The sequence below is a fragment of the Periplaneta americana genome, chromosome 10, assembly GCF_040183065.1.
Source record: "Periplaneta americana isolate PAMFEO1 chromosome 10, P.americana_PAMFEO1_priV1, whole genome shotgun sequence".
NCBI lineage: Eukaryota > Metazoa > Arthropoda > Insecta > Blattodea > Blattidae > Periplaneta > Periplaneta americana.
In genome coordinates, this window is record NC_091126.1 from 92,406,268 (window position 1) to 92,427,227 (window position 20,960).

General features: G+C 34.6%; 1 protein-coding gene across 3 annotated transcripts in view; it reads right to left on the reverse strand.

The window, feature by feature from the left end:
- The window catches only part of LOC138707891 (ubiquitin-conjugating enzyme E2 H), a 131,344-nt gene extending 115,632 nt beyond the window's left edge, over nt 1-15,712 (reverse strand). For 2 of the 3 annotated variants that reach the window (XR_011334417.1, XM_069837933.1), the window contains exon 1: nt 15,521-15,708. Coding sequence is in view for 1 of the 3 variants with exons in the window: in XM_069837933.1 (XP_069694034.1) it covers nt 15,521-15,573 (53 nt within the window). In the remaining 2 variants the exon portion in view is untranslated. Of the gene's footprint in view, nt 1-15,520 lie in introns of all 3 variants that reach the window. The other variant, XR_011334418.1, reaches the window with a different exon arrangement.
- Nucleotides 15,713-20,960: the final 5,248 nt, after the last annotated feature.

Sequence of the window (20,960 nt, forward strand, 5' to 3'; positions counted from 1 at the left end):
CACGAGATATTCAATGTCTACACCGATGGATCCAAAATTAATACTAATGAATGAGTTGAGGCTGGCACCTAATGCTATCTCTTCTTTTCCTACACAACACTAGAACGAAATAGCACAGACTTTGATGGCGAAATAATAAAAGCCATTCTCACTGCCCTACAACAGTTGCTGTGCTGAGTCATAATTAGACTTCGGATTTTTAGGCACTGAAAATTAGATTTACGATGCCTGAAATAGTTTCAATAAATATATGAAATAGGCTCTAAAAATCGAAAAAAATTACTTTTCATCAAATCTTACTTAAATTAATAAATATCTCTTATATTTACTATTATTACTTGAATATTCAGTTTCTTATAAAAACTTACACCTTTAGGAATTGCTTCTAGCTGTGTATGTAACGGTATACTACAATGGAATGATTAAAAAGAGAAGAATTATTTTCTTTTCTACATTTACATTAAGATTCATTCATTTTAACCACATATACTTTTCATAACTTTACCTGCAATACTCAACCAGTTACTCTGCCAAATGTTCAGGAGAGAATTTACACTATATTTTTGCCTAAAAGCTTGTGTTAAAAGACAAAAATGCTTCATGTCTACTGATGTTATGGAAGCATACTTCAATTTTGGAAATGTTTGTACTGGAAAGTCACATTTTCCTAATTTTATTAGACATCCCAACAAAACATTTGCTGCTGTACTGACATCAGTAAATTCAGGATTCTTCTGGAGAACATTTTCTAGTTTTTTGCGTATTGTCTCCAACAGTTTCGGGTGCTGAACTAAGTTTCTCCCTATCAAAAGCTAGAAAATGAAGTTGCTGATAAAATGGTTTCCCCACAGTTTCCAAATAACAATCACAACAACCAAGACCCAAGACACTACCGGCATAGCTCAGTCAGCTAAGGTGCTTGCCTGCCAATCAGAGTTGCACTTGAACATGGGTTCGATTCCTGTTTGGGCTAATTACCTGGTTGGGTTGTTTCAGAGGTTCCCCAATCGTAAGGCGAATGTCAGGTAATCTATGGCAAATCCTCGGTCTCATCTCACCAAATACCATGTTGCTATCATCAATCCCATAGATGCCAAATAACCTAGTAGTTGATACAGAGTCGTTAAATAACTAAGTAAACAAACAACCAAGAATGTAAAATGTGACCTGATATAAGCCATTTAGACGTGAATGGTCATCCTTAAGATTATCTTTAGAGACACCAGTATAGCTTAGCCGGCTGAGGTGCTTGCATGTCGATCCAGAGTTGTGCTTGAGCATAGGTTCGATTTCTGTTTGGGCTGATTACCTGGTTGGGTTTTTTCCAAGGTTTTCCCCAACTGTAAAGTGAATGTCGGGTAATCTCATATCACTAATCCCATGGATGCTAAATAACCTAGTAGTTGAATACAGTGTTGTTAAATAAACTAAAAAAAATCTTTAGCACAGGAGATGCAAGTTGCCTCATTTTCGAAGGAGGAAATGCCTGCCACTTCATCAAAATGAAACAAATTAATTTTCATCACTACAAAGAAAGAAAGCAGAAAAATTGCATTATTGATTTTAAAAATAAAATAAGTTCTAACATCAAGCTAGGCATTTTCAAACTCTATAAAAATAGAGTCTATTATAACAATCCATGAAACGTGTTAATAGTACTTGAATAATTTCAAGGGGAAAATTGTTCCAGGGCTGGATATCAATCCAAGGACCTTTTTGCTTAGCGCATGGGTGCTCTACCAACAGAGCTACCCAGGAACTACACCCGACACTGTCTCAATTTTTCCCTCTACATCCACACAACTCAAGTAGACTGACAAGGTGTCAGAAACCCAACTTCGAGTGCACACAAACTCTGTGTGACTTGAATTGTAGCTTTCTGTTAACATACCTACAGTGACATATATACTGTATTATGCAAATCTGGCTTTCAGGTACAGCTCCCTGTGAAGCAGACTTGAATAATTTCAAGGGAACTTAGTATGAGTGTCTCTCTTCTGAAACAAAATAGGTTTTATCTAAGTCTGATACCTAGTTAAAACATTCTTAAATGCAATAATCCTGTCCAGTCTAAATCTGCTATTCAGGTCATAACAGACCTCATGAAAATGGTTGCAACAAAAAATAGGCAATTTCAGAAAAAAATTGTTCCAAATAAAAAAAAATATTCACAGAATACTCGACTTCAATGGGTTTCATCCCACTGTGAATTACAAGGGAACTTAAATACAAACAGTCTTGCAAAAATCATTATAAAATTCTGCAAAACCCAGCATAAGCAGTCTCCTATCATACAACATATAATCTGAATTCATAGAACATACCAAGTCATTCACCTTCTAACTCTGTCGTCTTCAATGCCACCTGGCATCTCCTATTGGGTTATATTGAAATAAAAGCAGTAATACTATAGTATGAATTAGGTATTATACAGTATCTTTGGAAGTTGATTTATTATTGATAGAATTGAAACATTGTATCATGCATTTTTTCTGTATAGATCAGGCTATAACAAGACATTATTTTTCCAGACTTTATAAATAATTCAAAGAAAATTTCATAATCTAGCAAAATGTAACACAATTAAAAGTTAGGCCCTAACAATTGGTTGAAATACTTAAAACGAATAAAATCAGTTGTATTACAAATTGAATTAATTCAAATATGTAGCCACATTAAAGTATGCAGTATCATCATCTGTCCTGGATTCCTGACGAGAGAACCTGGCAATCCTGTGCCTTGTGCATGTAGAAGTTTTTTTTTTTTCTGTGGTTCATTTTATGATGCTGTATCAACATCTCAGGTTATTTAGCATCTGGAATGAAGGTGATAATGCCGGTGAAAATGAGTCCGGGGTCCAGCACCGATAGTTACCCAGCATTTGCTCATATTGGGTTGAGGGAAAACACTGGAAAAAACCTCAACCAGGTAACTTGCCACGTCTGGGATTCGAACCTGGGCCAAGTGGTTTCGCAGCCAGACGCACTAAACGTTACCAAATACTCTCTAACAATAATACTGGAAAGCTTCCCTGTTTAGCATTGCAAGCGGCGGCGAAAAGTGACTGTGCTGCTATCTAGCGGCTTGGATTGTTGATGCACTCCGTGCGGCGTGCTGGGTTATGTGAGGAAAAGCGGAGAGGTGTGCATGTGATGTCAATAAGAAAATATAAAGCAATAGCATTATTTAGAGTCACAGTGTTAACATTTTTAATTAATAAGTTACAAAGTTATTGGAATAGAAATGAAATGACACAATTCTCGAATTTTAAAATGTAATTACGATTTAGTTGTGCATGTCTTTAGAAGCTTTCACACTTCGCCTGTTTCATTTCTTAGCTAATGGTTAACCATTTTATTTTTGATGCAACAATTTATTAGTACATTAAAATATTAATTGTCAGTGAACATACTGGCACAGTTGCTGCTTTAGGGATAAAGCATGTATCTTGCATGTTATCTATTACATCAAGCAGATGTGATTTTAAAATCTCTGCAGGCATGGTACCTTTTGATAGAAAATAACCTATGGTTTCCTTTAAATTTTTGCACATTCCTCGAATAATGAAAACCATTGCAAGTGGTACTTCGGAAATTTTTACACCAGTTGAAGTTTGTTGATTAGGTCTATTTTACCTAATTCAATGAATCCCTCGAAGTGTGTGCTTTAGGGTTATAAGTTATATTTTCCTTCAAAGACATTTATCTAAAACAATAACAGTTAGAACCTTTTCATTCAATGCTAGAATATCCGATTTTATTTTTAATAATGAATTGTAAAATGGTGGGATTTATACCGAGGCCTATACCAGATTCATGAAGTCAATTTTGGAGAGATCTAACTGTTGATAAACATAATTTTCTTCTTAAAAATCTTTAGCCTTGAGGTGAGCAATAATGGAATGTTGCGGCAAAACATTTGTCGTAACTGGAATACAGTCTCCACATTTCCTTCTTTTTAAGCGCACTTGAGGCTAATGAATTCGCCATCTTAAACAATTTTAATTAAATCAGCATTTGAATTTGCTGTATTCGGAGCTGTCATTTACACTTGAGAAATTTTTCATCTTTTAGGAATTCTTGCATTGTAAAAAAATGAACTTTATTTAGTGAATTATTAATAATGCCTTTAAAGTATAGGGCTAGGCAAATTATTTTGTCCGAATAACTACCTGAATCACTTATTGTGAAAAAACATGAGTCCACTTTCTTCACAAAATCAACAATTCACATTTTTACGTTACGCATCCCAATGCACACTGTTTGGTTAAAAAAGAAGTCACGACTTTCAATTTTTGTGTACGGAGAAACTATAAAGAAATTTTGTTTTGTATGAACAAAGTAAAGTAGATTTATGCAGTTTAGTAACTGATTCAGTGAGCATAGAGAATATTATGTAATTGCTAATGTACTATATAATTACATGGTAGAGAAGTATCGTCCGTCGTTTCTGTCTGATATGAGAGAACCCACAGCCTCCTTGATGCAAGATCTAATACGTTTCTCTGGGGCCTTCGCAGTTCTTTCATTGTGTTTTGATTTTGAACTATACTTTCGGAAGAAGGAGCTGTTAAATTTAGTGAATGACTAATTGTTACCATTAGTCTGTTATTAAAAACAAAATATTAAAAATTAACTGTCCTACGACTGAATTGAAACTTCAGTATATTTTTACTTATCCCTGATGTTCCAAAGTATTAGTTATTGAAGTCCGATAATCTAAAGTGATCTGAATATATTCTGTGATTTTTGTACAAATATTCTGTCTCTCTAATCTAAACGTTTCGTCTAGAACTGTTGACAATGTTTTTAATTAGTGTTAGCACATTGCTTATGATATTGCTTGTGTTTTGTTTTTTAAAGAATTTTAGATAAGGCCGCAAATAGCGACAGTAGCTGATGCGCCCTATTAAACCTCACTAACATCTAGGACTTCAGTCCTTGTCCTTTGCATTTATTTACCTATATAGGCATGGCACACCTAAAAGACAAATGCAAATAGGCCTAACTGTAGTAGCAGAAGCAATAATAATAATAATAATAATAATAATAATAATAATAATAATAATAATAATAATAATAATAGTAATAATAATAATAATAATAATAATAATAATAATCTTGTAACAGAAAAGTAACATTCTACTGGTGTTTACATGACTACACCCTATCTCTATCTTTTGAAAATCTGATGAAAGATTAGCCGCTAAGCATAGTTTCTAAAACAATTCCACATTTAACTGACATTGTGTGCAACTATAATGAGAATAATCCTTATGACATCACGTGTTTGTTGAAGAGCAAAACTCATATCACAGTTCATCACACTAATTGTCACGCCATCCTTGCTGCCTACAATCCCTGCTGCTAGATAGCACTGGTGAGTCATTCGCCACTTTTACCGTGAACTTTCCAGTATTATCATTGGAGAGTATTTGACGTTACTCCACAGGTGTGGACTGTATAAGTTTAACTGTGGTTTATTTATTTCTGTATTTTTTCTTTGTCATTCTCAACACTTTTGCTATTGCTATTTCATACAGGTCAATGACAAAGTCAAGTGGCTCTGCATTTGATTGAATATTTCATTATTCCAATTTAGACTTACAATATATTGATTGCTTAGTGCAGAAACACTGTATGGCCACTCATGGTCAATTTTGAATTACTATCTATTTTATAAGTTTCTTAAACATGTAGGCCTATATGTAATGTACAAGTATTGTATGTTTAAATAATGTGGAACATGCTTATTTTCAGAAAGCAAATATTGCAGGTCCTGATCAGACAGCATACTTTAGTGTACAGCTGATATTGTATGTCACTTGTAATGCATTTGGCTTAGCTATGTCCACTTTACTTCTGTTTCACTCGAAGGCACAGATATATTATGTCCGGACATACTATATTTCTACTGAATATTTCAAGCTCTCACTACTTTGATAGTGCACAAAGGAGATACTACATGTGTGTTCTGCCACAATTTTAGATTACAGTATTGTGAACTTCATTTAGTTACTGACTCATATCCTATGAAGTAATTAAGGAAATAAAAACCATGCATGTATGATGCAAGAATGCTGAAATCTATTCTTATTGACATGTGATAACGGTGTTTTTAAATAGTTCAGGCCTACAGACTGTTAGTATTGTAAGTCCCAACCTTTCGTAAAAAGAGGGTAATTATTCCTGATCTGACACATTTAAAGACTTATATTTGTGGAAATACAACTAGAAACAAAGAATCTACAGATCAATAACACTGGCAGTAGCCATGGTATGGATAGCGAACTGCAGGTTCACAAACATTCAATTTCAGTTTTCTAAGAACAGGAACATTAATTGTGAACATACAATGTATGTGCATTAAGTCATCGAAATTGTTGCTTCCTGTTGTTTCATGAATTCTTCTGAATTATGTCACAATAGTAGACTAGTTCAGCGATGTTTATTTCATACATTTCTGTCAATAACTTCAATTCTGTCACACCTTTAAAGTTTTTATATAAATCAGGACCATCCAAACTACGACCCATAGGCCATATCCACCCTGCCATGGCTTTTTCTGTGACTTGCTTTTCTTTTTGTAAAAACTGAAACTGAATTAAATTACCAGCAATGTTAGAGTTTTATTTCTCGAACACTAGTTTTTCAGTGTCTCTCGACAGTGAAACCTGGCCTGACTAAACTCAGGATGATAAGTTCATTATTTTTACTGCTGTATTACTCAAAACTACTATACTTCGAAACTTACCCTTGAGGAACGTGGGGGGAAAGCTGCTCAGGGTTGCATATCTATAGATTTCACGGTTATTATGTTACCCATCATGACAATACTGATAAAATATAAAAATCACATTTTCGAAATTAATCTCAGTTTGAACGCATTTATTTATGATTGAGCAGTAGTGTTCAAGCAATAAAAATTTGCATTTGTGTTTATTTGATTTTTGTGATTTTACTAATTTTTTTGGTGGAATATGGCTCAACGGTGGCCAGAGGTCCATATGCTTATGAGATTGTGAAGTTACTGTGGCAATGTTTTTTTTTTTTCGACATATGTCATAGTTGAGATTCGTCTATACGAATGTCAACTATGACCTATGTTGATGTGATTATATTCGTGAAGTTAGATTATATCATTGATTGTTCCAGCAATCAATCTTCGAGGAGACAGGATCCAAAATGTGTGGCTTGTGAATAGTTGTCAATGGACGGTTTTGGAATTTTCAAAAGGTCCATAGTTGAATATTGAAGAATTGCGATCTTTTTTCGTTAAGACATGATTTATTATCTGATAAATGTGTTTATGCATATTGTGAACTGTGGGATACGTGCGAGTGTGTGTGTGTGTGTGTATGTGTGTGTGTGTGTGTGTGTGTGTGTGTGTGTGTGTGTGCAAATATGCTGCAGTATAGTTTTGGCTTGTTCAGGCTTTTGGTGTACCTTGCTTGTATGTTTCTTGGCAGATAGGTAGATAGCTCTACAGTAGATAGCCCTACAGTAGATAGCGAGTTCAGGTAAGTTCGAGGATCAGTGACAGGGTAGGTTTGGTTTGATCAGGCTTTTGTTGTGCCTCACATTTACGTTTATGGTAGATAGGTATATACAGTTGATTGAAAGGAGCTTTCATAAGGTAGAGGATTAGTGGCAGGTTGTTCAGGCTTTTGGTAAGTCTTGCATATTGCACTATTTGGTAGACAGGTACACAAACGGAAGTATAATTGTCTCTGTTTATGAAACATAAGTTATTTTTTGTTTTTTTTTTTTTTTCATAGAAATAATCCATTTTTAAATTTTAAGTTGTAATATTTCATGTTTTACAAATATAAAACTGTGCTTTCCGCTGCTTCTGAAAAATCGTTAAATATGGCCAATTTTGAAAAAAAAAAAAAAAAAAGAGAAAGAAAGAAAGAAAAACAGACAGTCATGACTAGAGTTACCATCCGTCTGGCAAGAGGAAGATATATCCTCTTTTTCTATTCATTTTATCCCATGTGGCAGGCATTTTAAAATATATACATATGGCATTTTTCATTTATAGACGCTAACTTAAACATAAATTTACATTACTCGTTTTATGGATTAAAACAGTTGTGTCTGTTGTTACTCAATCATGGTGATTATCTTATAAATTTGTCAACACAGACTTCTGCAACTGAACGATTATGGGTAATTTTTAAAATATGTACTATTGTTCTGGGAAGTCATATCTGAGACGTGCTCACATACTGCCTTTGTGATCTTTCTACGCAACTGAAAACTGGTTAAGCTATTTCCAGTTTTAGAAAGGCTAATTAGAATGTTTCCAGCTGTGAAATCATATTTTCTGTCCCAGCCATCTAAATCTGTGCCAATGATGCTAAGGTTTTTTAAACGAGTTTTCAGAACAATATCTTTTGTTTCTTCATTCAGCAATGTACATTTTCCACACTACAATCTCAACTGTAGAGAGGGAAAATAATTACGTATATTGCGGAAATCTAGGACTTGCTCAAGTCAGTTCTCGTATGTTTGGATCATAGGCAGAAAAATCAGTTCTTGCCACTAAAAATAAACCAGTCATTAAATTCAATTTCTGAAAATGGATTCCACACAGAATGTAAACGTTTTCACGAAAATGTAACCAATTTCTATGAAATTTGCATAGAATATTACAAAAATGGTCAAAGCATATGAGAGAATTTATCCGAGGGAACCATTCTCCTTCCTGTAGACCAGTGATGTGAAAGCAAGCGCATTTTTCTGACCTTGATGTCGTTCGTGGGCATTAAGTGCTAGGTATGCTAGGATGAATAAGCAGCCTGTTGGATTAAGAAAACAGTGGTGCACAAACTTCAAACCGAACGTGAAATTTTATGTCGTTATTTTTATATGGTTTCTTTCTGTTTGTTATTTTCTATATTGTCTGTAAAACAAAAGTACTAACACCTATTTCTTAGCCTAATATTGCAGTTGTGTTTTAGTGTTTTAAACGTTAATAACATAATAAAGAGTAAAGAAGGAATATTCACACAAATTCCGTAAGAGCTACAACTATACTGTAATAAATGAATTAAACACATTATTCATAAAGAAAGTGTTATCCCAAAGAAAGACACTGAATATTACATGATAAGTTGAAATTGATATTGATGGTATCTTTAGCCTTATAAAAGTAATCAAAACAATATTATAGTACAATGCAAAGTTGTCTAGGTATATGTGTTAACTGTAACTAATATTACATAATAAAACTCTTATCGCATTATGCTTTCAGGTAATATTGGTGCGCAACTTTCTGTTATCAGAATATTAAATTATCTCGAAATCTGATGAAGCTATAGAGCTGACGTTTTACCAACACATAGGCAAATATCTTTTGTTTGTGATGAAACAGTATTTGCTTTGTTAATTCATTTCCTTACAAACATTTTCCATGCGAATATTTTTAAACATTTTAATACACTATCTTCAGTAATATGTATTTACGATATATTAGATTTAATAAAACATTGTTTTAGTACCTGTAAGGCTACTAAACAAACATATCTGAAAATTTCACTTTTCTGTAAAAAAGTTAAGAAAATATTCCTTTTGAATAAAAAAGCAAACTTGTGAAAAATGAACATTAAAATTAAAACTTACATTCTTATAATGCACTTATACTTCTCAGACAAATCTAAAAATTAACATGGATACAGTTTTAATAAGTTCTCTTCCCTTTATCCATTGAATCAGTGCTGGCCATCCCTGTATATAGCTCGAACAAGCGGCATATACTGCCTCTTTCCTTTTACTGTAAAGTGCTCAGGCTCTCCTGGGCTCTAAAGCGCGTGCTTGCTCCTATGGGCATCAGTTGACATCGCTGCTGTAGACCATTACAGCAAGGAAGGGTAGCTGACCATCCTTCTCTGTCTCCATGGTGAACTGAATCTGTGTGTGGTGGCTGTTCAGATGGATTAGGAAGTCCTCGGTCACAAAGTCTACAGGAAACCCACCACACTGACAGTTATCTACATAACGACTCAAACCACCACCCCAGGCAGAAGCAGGCGATGATGAAAACTCTCTTCGACCGGGCCAAACGGGTCTCTGATCCACAACATCTAAAACAGGAAATTGGCCACCTCATGTCTACACTGGAGGCCAATGGCTACTCCACAGCAAAAATTAAAAGAGCCTTAAAACCAAGACGGCAAACACCACCTGATCCGAGACAAGGCCAAATCAAGAAAGGCACGGTTTTTCTCCCATACTACAGACAAGTTACAGACTGGATCAGCAAGATACAACAAAACGTGGAGACAATTTTCACTCCTACTAGGCAGACTCATAACTGCTTACAGTCTGTCAAGGACAAACATGACCAACTTTCATCAGCTGGAGTATACAGAATCCCGTGTTCTTGTAGGCCAGTGTACATAGGTACAACACAGCATAGCTTCAAGACCTGAATCACCGAGCATAGAAGGGACTGCCGTCTAGGTCACATGGACAAGTCAGCCGTAGCCGAGCATGCTTTTTTTAATGATGGGGATCACATCAGGTTCCAGGACACCGACATCCTAAGCAGTACACCACACTTCTATGCCAGGTTACATTGGAAAGCTATTGAAATTCACAAACACACAAACAACTTTAACCGTAAGGAGGAAGGACTCAAGGTCAACAAAGCTTGGTATCCGGCCCTCAGAAGCACACTCATCAAACCCTTTCTCCGACAATTAGACACTATGACAAACAATCAGAACACCGAAGCCACTGGTGTGGACCACAGTGACAACAAGCAACAACAGTCCCACACCTTAAATATCGATGTGCTACCAGTCTCAATGCCAGTTCCTGATACGCACAGCAGATCTTTCCGCACACGTGTACCACGCCACTGAAGATGTCCACCGGAGTAGTGGACAAAACGTTTGGTTGTAACACCAACAGACCACGGCCCTCTAGCCTGGAAAATACGCATCCTATCAATGCCGGCTGTGAAAGCCTACATTCTAAGATCAAAAGATTTTTCTTGCTTTTGTTTATGAACAAGTTTCTATGCTTAAATTGACCAATTAATGTCTTCAGACCATGTGTCTGGACTTACTTATGGCTTATAAGGAACCCGGAGGTTCATTGCCGCCCTCACATAAGCCCATCATCGGTCCCTATCATGAGCAAGATTAATCCAGTCCCTACCATCATATCCCACCTTCCTCAAATCCATTTTTATATTATCCTCCCATCTACGTCTCGGCCTCCCAAAAGGTCTTTTTCCCCTCCGGCCACCAACTAACACACTATATGCATTTCTGGATTCCCCCATACATGCTACATGCCCTGCGGACTACAATATTTATTTTAAATTTCTATACCTCATTAGGAATGGAAGCACTGTAATGTTTTTTTGTAACTGATGTGCTAGAACTCTGCAGGTGTTCAAGCAGCTACTTGGAGAAATATGAATAACATACTCCACAGCAATGCAGTAAAAAGAAAAGTGATCCCAGTAAACTTAAAGACGGGATTAAATAAAATAATTAGAATTTACATTACATAAGATATCTTGCTTTTTTAAATAAACAGATAAAGTAAATGTAAAATTGGTCCACTGCTGTGGCGTAATGGTTAGCACGTCTGGCCATGAAACGAGTGGGCCCAGGTTCAAATCCTGGTTGGAACAAGTTACTTGGTTGGAGTTTTTTCTCAACCAATTGAAGCATAATTGCTGGCTAATTTTCGGTGTTGGACCTCGAATTCATTTCGCCATCATTAATTCACATATCATCATCCATACAATAGGACGAGTTAAGCTCATGGTGCAGCATGCTGTACTTCTACAAGAGCGTGGCCATTCGACTACTCAATCATTCACAAAAGAGGAGTGGTAAGCACAATAAGCCTCAGGCTGCAGTGCAAGTGTTCGGGTCCCTCAGTTCTGTACAAGAGGAACAAAAAAAAAAAGGAAAATTATCTGTACACTCGTATTTTGTTACAATTTTACTTTATTTTACAATACCTTCATTAAATATCGAGATTCTATTGTTTTCCTTTGCCCCCCCCCCCAAGGAAACGGTTCTCTCTCTGCCTATGCTCTTAGATCACTGAAAAGCAGACAAAAAGGCATTTCAATCTTTCAATCTTGGTAAATGTAAACAATTTAACAAAGTTACACAAACCTTTAAACCTAAAAATTGTAAAAAAACTTTTCAGAAAGGTCCTACAGGAAAGACTATCAAATAAGAGAGTTCTTGAGGCTAGAGTGAAAGAATTTTAGTGTCTTGATGAAATAAGCCAACAAGCACCTGGGGAGTGAAATGTTAAATCTATTAAAATATGGTTACAGGAAAAAGAGAACTAATGGCAGTCCGTCACATGTTAATGGATGTAGGCGTAGGTAAGGCCTACGTGGAGTTCAAAGAAAAGTACCCTGATATAAAGAACTCAAAAACCTAATTTTCCTTCTTCAGGCTGGAGTTTGTTCTTACAGCTAGTAAGACTCCTCATAACATTTGTGTGTGCAAGCGGTATTTCAATTTTTCCTTTTTGGTCGAGGCTCTATGTAAACACTTTGAAGAAAATTTTCCAGAAACTCACAAAAAAGATTTCAATGTTGTATGCTGTGATCAAACAAATGAAGACTGCATGTTTAATGAATGTGACAATTGTGAATGTATGTAGTTTAAAAATAATCTATTGTAGGCCTATGTTTTCAAGACTAAATAGGATTTCTTGAGTACAGTATAATTAGTGTTGTGCATTACAGGTGCTACGTTCGGTTCAAGTTTGTTGAGTATGGCAAAGTTCGATACTCGCCAATGTTCACTCTGTGGGAGGCGGCCTGTCGTGTTTGTTCCACCTTATTATAAAAATATATTCGCTGTCCTCCACTACCCCTTAATGTTTCAACTGTTATGGATTTCACCACAGATATTGCGATTAGTTTTTCATATGAAATAAGACGAAGTTTGTAATGTCTTGAGTGCCTCACCATGTTCGAACATTGCAGAACTACGCTCATTTAAGTAATATTTATTAAGAAAAATGTTCATTTATTTTTATTTGTAATAATATTTTTTAACTATGAGACCTTCATTAATAGTCAAAGTTTCAGTAATGTCGAACAATGTGAGACTATGGTAAAATTATTTATAGATTAATTTGTGTTTTGAGAATGAAAATCATCTGTCATTCTTTGAAGTCTTAATTTTACTTCATATAATCGACAATGTTGTGTTTAATACTGCTTTGAAATGAAGAAACAAAGAAATAGAATGTAAATGTCACATCCGTTACTATGTCTCGTCACATCCGTTAACCAAAAGAAAATTTGTTAATAAAGTTCTAAGAAAATTGTTACAGGTTTTCATTGTACCAGCCACTTGCTTACAACTTCAGACATTGTTAAAAATAAATCTACTTGTCTAAGTCTAACAGAATCACAGAAATTTAACTTTAAGCTGCCTAATGTGAAAAGTTTCATCTGTGCAAGTCACGTCCATTACCTACCATCTGTAATTTAATATTGTGTCTTACCTTTTGCTACTTATTTTTTTAAATTTGACATGGTGTTAGATCATAAAAAAACCTGATTCATATATTGTAATATTTAATATGTAGTGTCTACGGAATTTTTGGATGCGCTTCCGAACAGGGGCAGCGGTATCTCCTCTAAGGTTAGAGCCCAGTTTAGACGTGTGTGTGTGTGTGTATTAATAAAAAATTAGGGGCTAGAAAATATTGAGAATAGGACGCATGTTTATATGACATTTCTTTTTTTTTTTTCGATTAATACACACACACCTAAACTGGGCTCTAACCTTAGGGGAAATGTCGCTGCCTCTGTTCGGAAACGCGCCCGAATTTTTAACTGTACACAGAGTCTGAGTGTCACATCTGTTACTTTGAAATGGCTGACCTCTACTGTGGAATTTCTGTCTACTATTTGTGTAGCAGAAATGAATGGAATGCTTGTAACTGAATTGTTACATTTAATTTCTTTTTACGCCAACATTAATAGTCGTAACTCAATTTACAGTTTACCTTGTTAAACAAATGGAGAACTGAAAAGATTATAGCATGTTATGACGAGGTCAAATCAGATTATATAAATAATTTAACTATTGATTTCTTAGTGTATGGCTATCAAACCGTAGTTAATAAACATTGTTTTCAACTTGTTAATAATGGCGTTATAGCCAACATATTAATGCAGAACAAAGACAGCACTATTATAACTTACCTGTAGCAGTATTCACTTTAAGACCTCACTATGTACGATCAACAATAGGTCAAATTAATTAATCAATCCAGAATTTTTACATTTTATTCCTCGTAAAAATTTCCTAATTTAATGGGGAATATATGACCTGTTCTGCAATCGTTAATAATTACTACGCATTACACACAGTACAAGGTCAACGACCATTTTATTTACATTTCATCACAGACCTATAATTCCACAATATTAGACCTAGGCCTATGTACGTGACAAATTAAAATTCAATTCTGACAACAGACTTCAAAATGTAAATATGGTCCAATTACATTAAGTAATGAGATGAACTAATCAACTTCATAACAAATAAGTTTATTCAGATTTTCCCCAAGTATCTTCACAGTTTTGGATATTTTGCCCGTTTCGTCTTCATGAGTTGATTAGAATTATAAAATTACACCTAACTTTTCATAGTCTTACCTCATAACATGTAGTAAACAATGGAGGTTAGGTTTCGAAACAGTCCAGTGACTAGGTCAAGCATGAATGACGAGATATTTTTATACCTTTACACAAATTGTCATATCTTCAAAATTAGTAATGCTAGAACGATAACCTGGACTCGCATTTCTTTCTAGACCCATAAACTTCCCCCCCCCCCTCAATATGACTTTCATAATCACTTACAGAAATTACATTAATTACAACAACAAAGCAAACTGTCCACAATACCATAAGGAAGTGTCCAGCTACAAAAACAATAATATTTTCATGAATGCGATTCATCACAATTGCCAATGTTTATACTTACGAATATGTACAACAGAATATTTCTTAAAAAAAAAATAAGTGAGAACGTCGTATGATATTACTGAAATTTTAAATCATTCGTGAAAGAGAAAGAGAGATGTAACGTGAAAGAAAATAGTCACAGAATGAGGACTACTGGGCGAGTAATTACAACATAATTAATAAATTAAGTTAAAAAAGTCCAGATAACCATATTACAATGCAAAATGGTTATAAACTGTCAAAACTGCCTCAATGGTAAATTGACAATCCACTGTCAGTAATGTGTACATACAGAAACCCTTCCCGTGACAAGCTGAATCATGACAGATTGAGCAATAAAAAACATACATATACATAATAATGTAACAATCTTAATTTGTGGTACGTGTGAATAGGTATGAATTTTAAACTTATGAAAGTGAAAATAATGTATGAAATTGAGCTCGATCCTTCAACCAACAGCCATGAGACCAGATCAGCTGATAGTCCACGTCAAGGTTGGTTCATGACCTTAAAAATCACGATTTTGCACAAAGGATACAGTTTTATAACGTCTGTGTCCATTCGCCTTTTACCTGCACTCGGGGACGACATTTTACAGCTGCAATAAAGGGTTTAGAACCCTCACTAAATTTGCTACCTTAACTCCAGCACTATTCAATCTACTCTTTCTTCAGATGTTTTGTTCCGAGTTGCCATATGCGTGATCTCCGTAACATCCACCAGAGGTCACTGGTTACGTTTGCGTTCACAAATATCAAAAAGGACAATATACCTGTAGTGTAGCTATTTACAATAGAAAATAATGAAAGAAAATACAATATATTGCAACAGGAAGTACTAATATCTTATGTAATGCATGTTCGAAATGTAAAAACAATGAAATAATGGTGTTAAGGGAAAAGCACAGATGAAATATCGTTATCATGCACTGACTGTGTTATTGCTTAAACATGAACAATGTGATGACAGACTGTCTTTGTCGAAGCTGCGCATACCGTATTTTGTCATAGTGCACATCGATACTTTGATTGCCATCGTTAAAGCCATAATACTTTAACAACATAAGCCGTCATCTATTTAATTTAATAAAAGTTCACACGTTACCGGTATTAAATAAAATTATAACTACTGTATTTTGATAAGCTTACGTCCCGTAAAAAAAGGGGGGGAGAGTCCGCTTTTTACGGCCTAGGTGTCCTGCGCTCCCGTGATTTTTTTCGGGTCGCGCAAAAGTCCCGTATTTTAATCAAACTTTATTTCACAGTGTAAAAATCATTAATTTCTCTAACTGTTGTTTACTTCATAAATTAATGTCGAAATTATTGTTTTTGTTTATATAAATGTTTGCAAATAATTGATTTCGAAATCAGTAAATAAGAATGAACTATATACACAAAGACCCCCCCTCACACCGACGCGAAATATTCGCAGCGGTGGCAAATGTTTCGCTTCGCTAAGTTGCCACCGCTTCGGTGCACATTGCAGTATAAATGAGTGTGTCCACACAGCACAGTCATAGTCTACTATATACAGTCTCGAAGCTCAATATGTAGTAAAAATGCAAACATAGGTAGTTGCCCACCACTAGGATCGCTACTATCGCCTCATCATCGCAGATCTCTCTCCTAGCAGCCGACAAAATATGTTACACTTTCGTTGTCTTGTTCTTTTGGAAAAATTAACACCTTCCTTCCATTATTGAAATATTAAATGCATAAAGTTAATTTATTATTTTAATGAAGTATATTAAATTCCACCATAAACTCGAAGATACCTGCAAGAAATAAGTTAATATAATTTTTGTTTGTGCAAAGCGAACTGAAATTTACTATAATAGCTTCACTCATTCAAGATTATAGCGATAATTAACAATGAAACCAATAAATATTAATTTGCATTTCTCTTTACAACAATAATAATGGAAATATGAATTAATTGGAGTAACTTACGTGTACCGGTACTTGTAGTGTAGACTTACGTAGTTAACAAAGTGGGATGAGGTTAAGCAATAATAATCACACCAGAATTGGAAATAAAACGTGATCAATAAATTTTATTGTAACAGACTTTTTCTACGTGTCTAGTAAAGCAACAAATAAAAATAACAACAAAATTAACAGCTATAATTAAAAACATATCCTTTGAAGAAAAAGGTAGGCCTAAGCAATAATAATCCCACCAGAATTGGAAATGAAACGTGATCAATAAATTTCATTAAAACAAACTTAATTTTTCTACGTCTTTAGTAAAATAACACATAAAAATAATAACAAAATTAATAGCTACAATTAAAAATATATCCTCTGAAAAAAAAATAGACCTAACCTTTATTTCTCTGGAAATTTAGCAGCCTAAGTGACAGAACTTTAACCGGTTTCTAATGTCCTTTCGGTTAGACCGAAACATTTCATTGTGAAATTTAAGGATATAATGTATTCTAACAGTCACAAAGAACTTCAAATTAACAGTTTTGTTTCTGCACAGCATTCTTATGGAAACCCAGGAACCTTTCTGAATCTTTCGGAAATCGGAAAAAGGATAACTCTGGCCTCTTTCTCTTACTGTTGCTACAGTTTATAGCACTACAATCGTTTTCTCCTTGTCCCATATTATTATTCCAATTATTATATTTTAGTCATTAACATTTTCATTATAACCAATAACGAACATTTCACAAGCATCAATGTGAAATACGCAACGAGCTAGCACTCGATAGAAATACGACACAGTCCAAAGTCGACCATGGACAGTCTATTGTTTCTAGTTGCTAACCGCTTGAAGCGCTTTATCACGAGATTTGCAAAAAACACCTCAAGCTTCGCGACTGTATATAGTAGACTGTGGCACAGTGTGCAATTTTTCCAATCTAGGTGGACAAAACTCAAATTTCGACTTGTTAAGTTAAGCATAGGTGAAGAGGAATTCATGTTCTTTAACATTTGGAGAACAGATTTACTGTTTTATCAGAGCAAGCTATATTTAGAAGGGTATGAACAACGAGTTCTTTCTAAACACATCTCGCTCAGGTTCAGAGGCTTTAGTCTATATTAAGTGGGTGAATAAGTGTCAATTGTTAGTGATTTATTGTGTTGTGAGACATGTAGTCTGTTCAGATAAATACGTTCTTACTAATGTAAATTCAATTTCAATTTTGCAAAGTATTTTTCTTCTTACAGTACGGTTTAAATATTACAATTTAAAAATATCGTTTTCTTAAAGTTCTCTAAATATAGCCTAATGTGAGTTTTAGTGTAGTGGGTCACGTCCGGTTACAACAATTATTCTTTTACAATTTATTAGGCCTATAACACATGACACCGATGCAAATTTTCCAGAAAACTATTGCAGTAGAAATCACTTCTACTGCACCAAGTGATAGGAATATCTGTAATATTGACAATTAGTATTTGGGGAGAAAAATTCGTTCCGGCACCTGGGATGGAACATTGAAGGAGGAGAATTCGATGCGGTGCTGTGGATTGGATTCGGCGTAGCTCAGTGGTCAGAGCGCTCGATACGTAGTACCAAGAACCAGGGTTCGATTACCGGCGCCGGAGTGAATTTTTCTCCTCAAATATTAAGTGTTTTATTTTATTTCATATTATGTCTCATTTCACTACTTTATGGTCTTACAAAATGGCAGACAAACAAAGGGGCGCCACTATGACCAACATATGAATAAACCATGGCAAAATTAATTAGTAACTTCAAAACTAAACAAGTGAAGATAGGCTACTCAATAGAAATTATAGACATGTAGGCCTACTTATTTATTTACAAATTATTTCATCGCATTTCAAAAGTTGGTACAGTTTGGTGCAATCTATTCTCAGCAGATTTTAGGTGTGTCTTTTCTATCAAATTGTTCAACGATCAGTCTGGCAATGGGCACCATGCCAATAACTGAAACATTGTTATTAACAAACAAACGCGACATAATGAATTGAAACAAAAATAAGGTTAATATTGAACTTCTAACATTTCATACTACAATAGTTTAGAATTGGCCTAAAACACTATAGAATAATACAGAAATTAGTAAATAGTATTTAAGCTTACATCCACAATAAGCTTAATAATGCCCATGGCTTGTCAGTATATCTTTTCATTAATAATCTTCCTCGTATGTAATCGTGAAAACTTTGTAACTAATTCAACAGTTCATAGTATAAATACACGTCAAAAATGACTTTCATACTCCATCGGCAAGTCTATCGTGCTATCAAAAAAGAGTGCGTTATATGGCAGTAAAAATTTTTAATAGCCTCCCTATCGATATAAAATGAAACACAAAACATAAGATTATTTAGGGCCAAATTAACGAAGTACCTAATTTCTCACGTCTTCTATTCTGTAGGTGAATTCATGACATTCAATAACACTTCATGAAATTGATACTAAAACTATGTGTTGTACTAGTAGACTATATTGTAAATCTCGTCTGTATATATTTGATCTAGACTGTGACTATAAATTAAGACTTTATAATAGTATTAAGTTCCATATTCTAGCTGTAAAGCAATGCATGAAGACCATGGAATGTTAATAAATACAATATAATACAATACAATACACACCATGTTCATATTTATTGTGCAGTTCATGTTATCCATTACACAAATCGATGGAATATTACTTCTATCGATTGTGGAAGTCGTATATGCCTGCGTCCGTTTTCTTTGTAAAACTTCTACAAAATTTCTGTCCCCTTGAATCATTCTGCCATCGCTTCGTTACATTTATCTGATACTTCTTTTCGAACTTCAAAATATCCATCCAAATCTCCCTCCATGACTTTCTGTCTATCAACTGTTCCTGCATGGATAGTCCCGCAATGAGCATAATTCGTAAACCAACTTCAACAATACATACGGGCCAGTTCATTCTGGGCATATTTTAGAGCTGTCTTTTTCTACCGGTTGTTCAATATTATGTACTGTACTGTATATATCAGCCAGAACCTCAATCAGAGGTAACAGCTAGGTTATTGAGACGATATTGACTTATTTTCGATCGCAAGGGTTTCGGCGCAGAGATTGGAGAAAGATTTATTTATTTATTTATTTATTTATTTATTCATTTATTTATTTATTTATTTATTTATTCTGGTGTAGTTAAGGACATCAGGCCTTCTCTTCCACACCACCAGAAATACAAATACAGTAATAGAAATAAAAAGGAAAAAAAAACTATAAACAAAGTAAAGCCACACAAAAATATACACAGGTTGCAGTCACACAAACTTTAAATGAGTGATTAAGTATCATAATTAATTATATCCTAACTAATTAACTAACATAAACAAGAAACTTGCAATTTTAATCTAGAGTAAAAAAAAACACAAATCAACACTTCTAGCAATACCTAAAAAACATTAAATAAGATAAAATTTTCCAATTTAATTTTGAATTGTGATAAAGTCCGGCAGTCCCTGACGTCATTAGGTAACGAATTCCAAATGCGAGGTATTTCTACAGTGTAGGAGGATGAGTATAAAGACGTTCTATGATGAGGGATAGAAAGAAGTGCTTGATGCCGGTTTCGAAGAGTTGTAAGAAATTGAAAGCGCGATAAGAGATAATTCGGAGTAGAAGTATGCATGATTCTAAATAGAAGAGACAGTGAATGTATTGTTCTTCGTTACTTCAGACGCACCCATGAAAGTAACTGGAGGGAAGGTGTTATATGGTCAAATTTACGAGTATTGCAGATGAATCGTATGCACACATTATGAACACGTTGCAGTCTCTCAGCTAAGAGTGAACTTACATTAGTTAGTAAGGAATCGCAATAATCAAAATGGAGCATTACAAGCGTCTGAATAAGATTCTTTTTTAGACTAAGTGGTAGAAATTCTTTCATATTAAACAAGGAGTGAAGTTGAGAAAATATTTTTTTGTAAGTGTTTGTTACTTGAGTGTTCCAATTTAGATCGCCATCCATAAAAATGCCAAAATTTCTAACTGTTTCACTGTAAA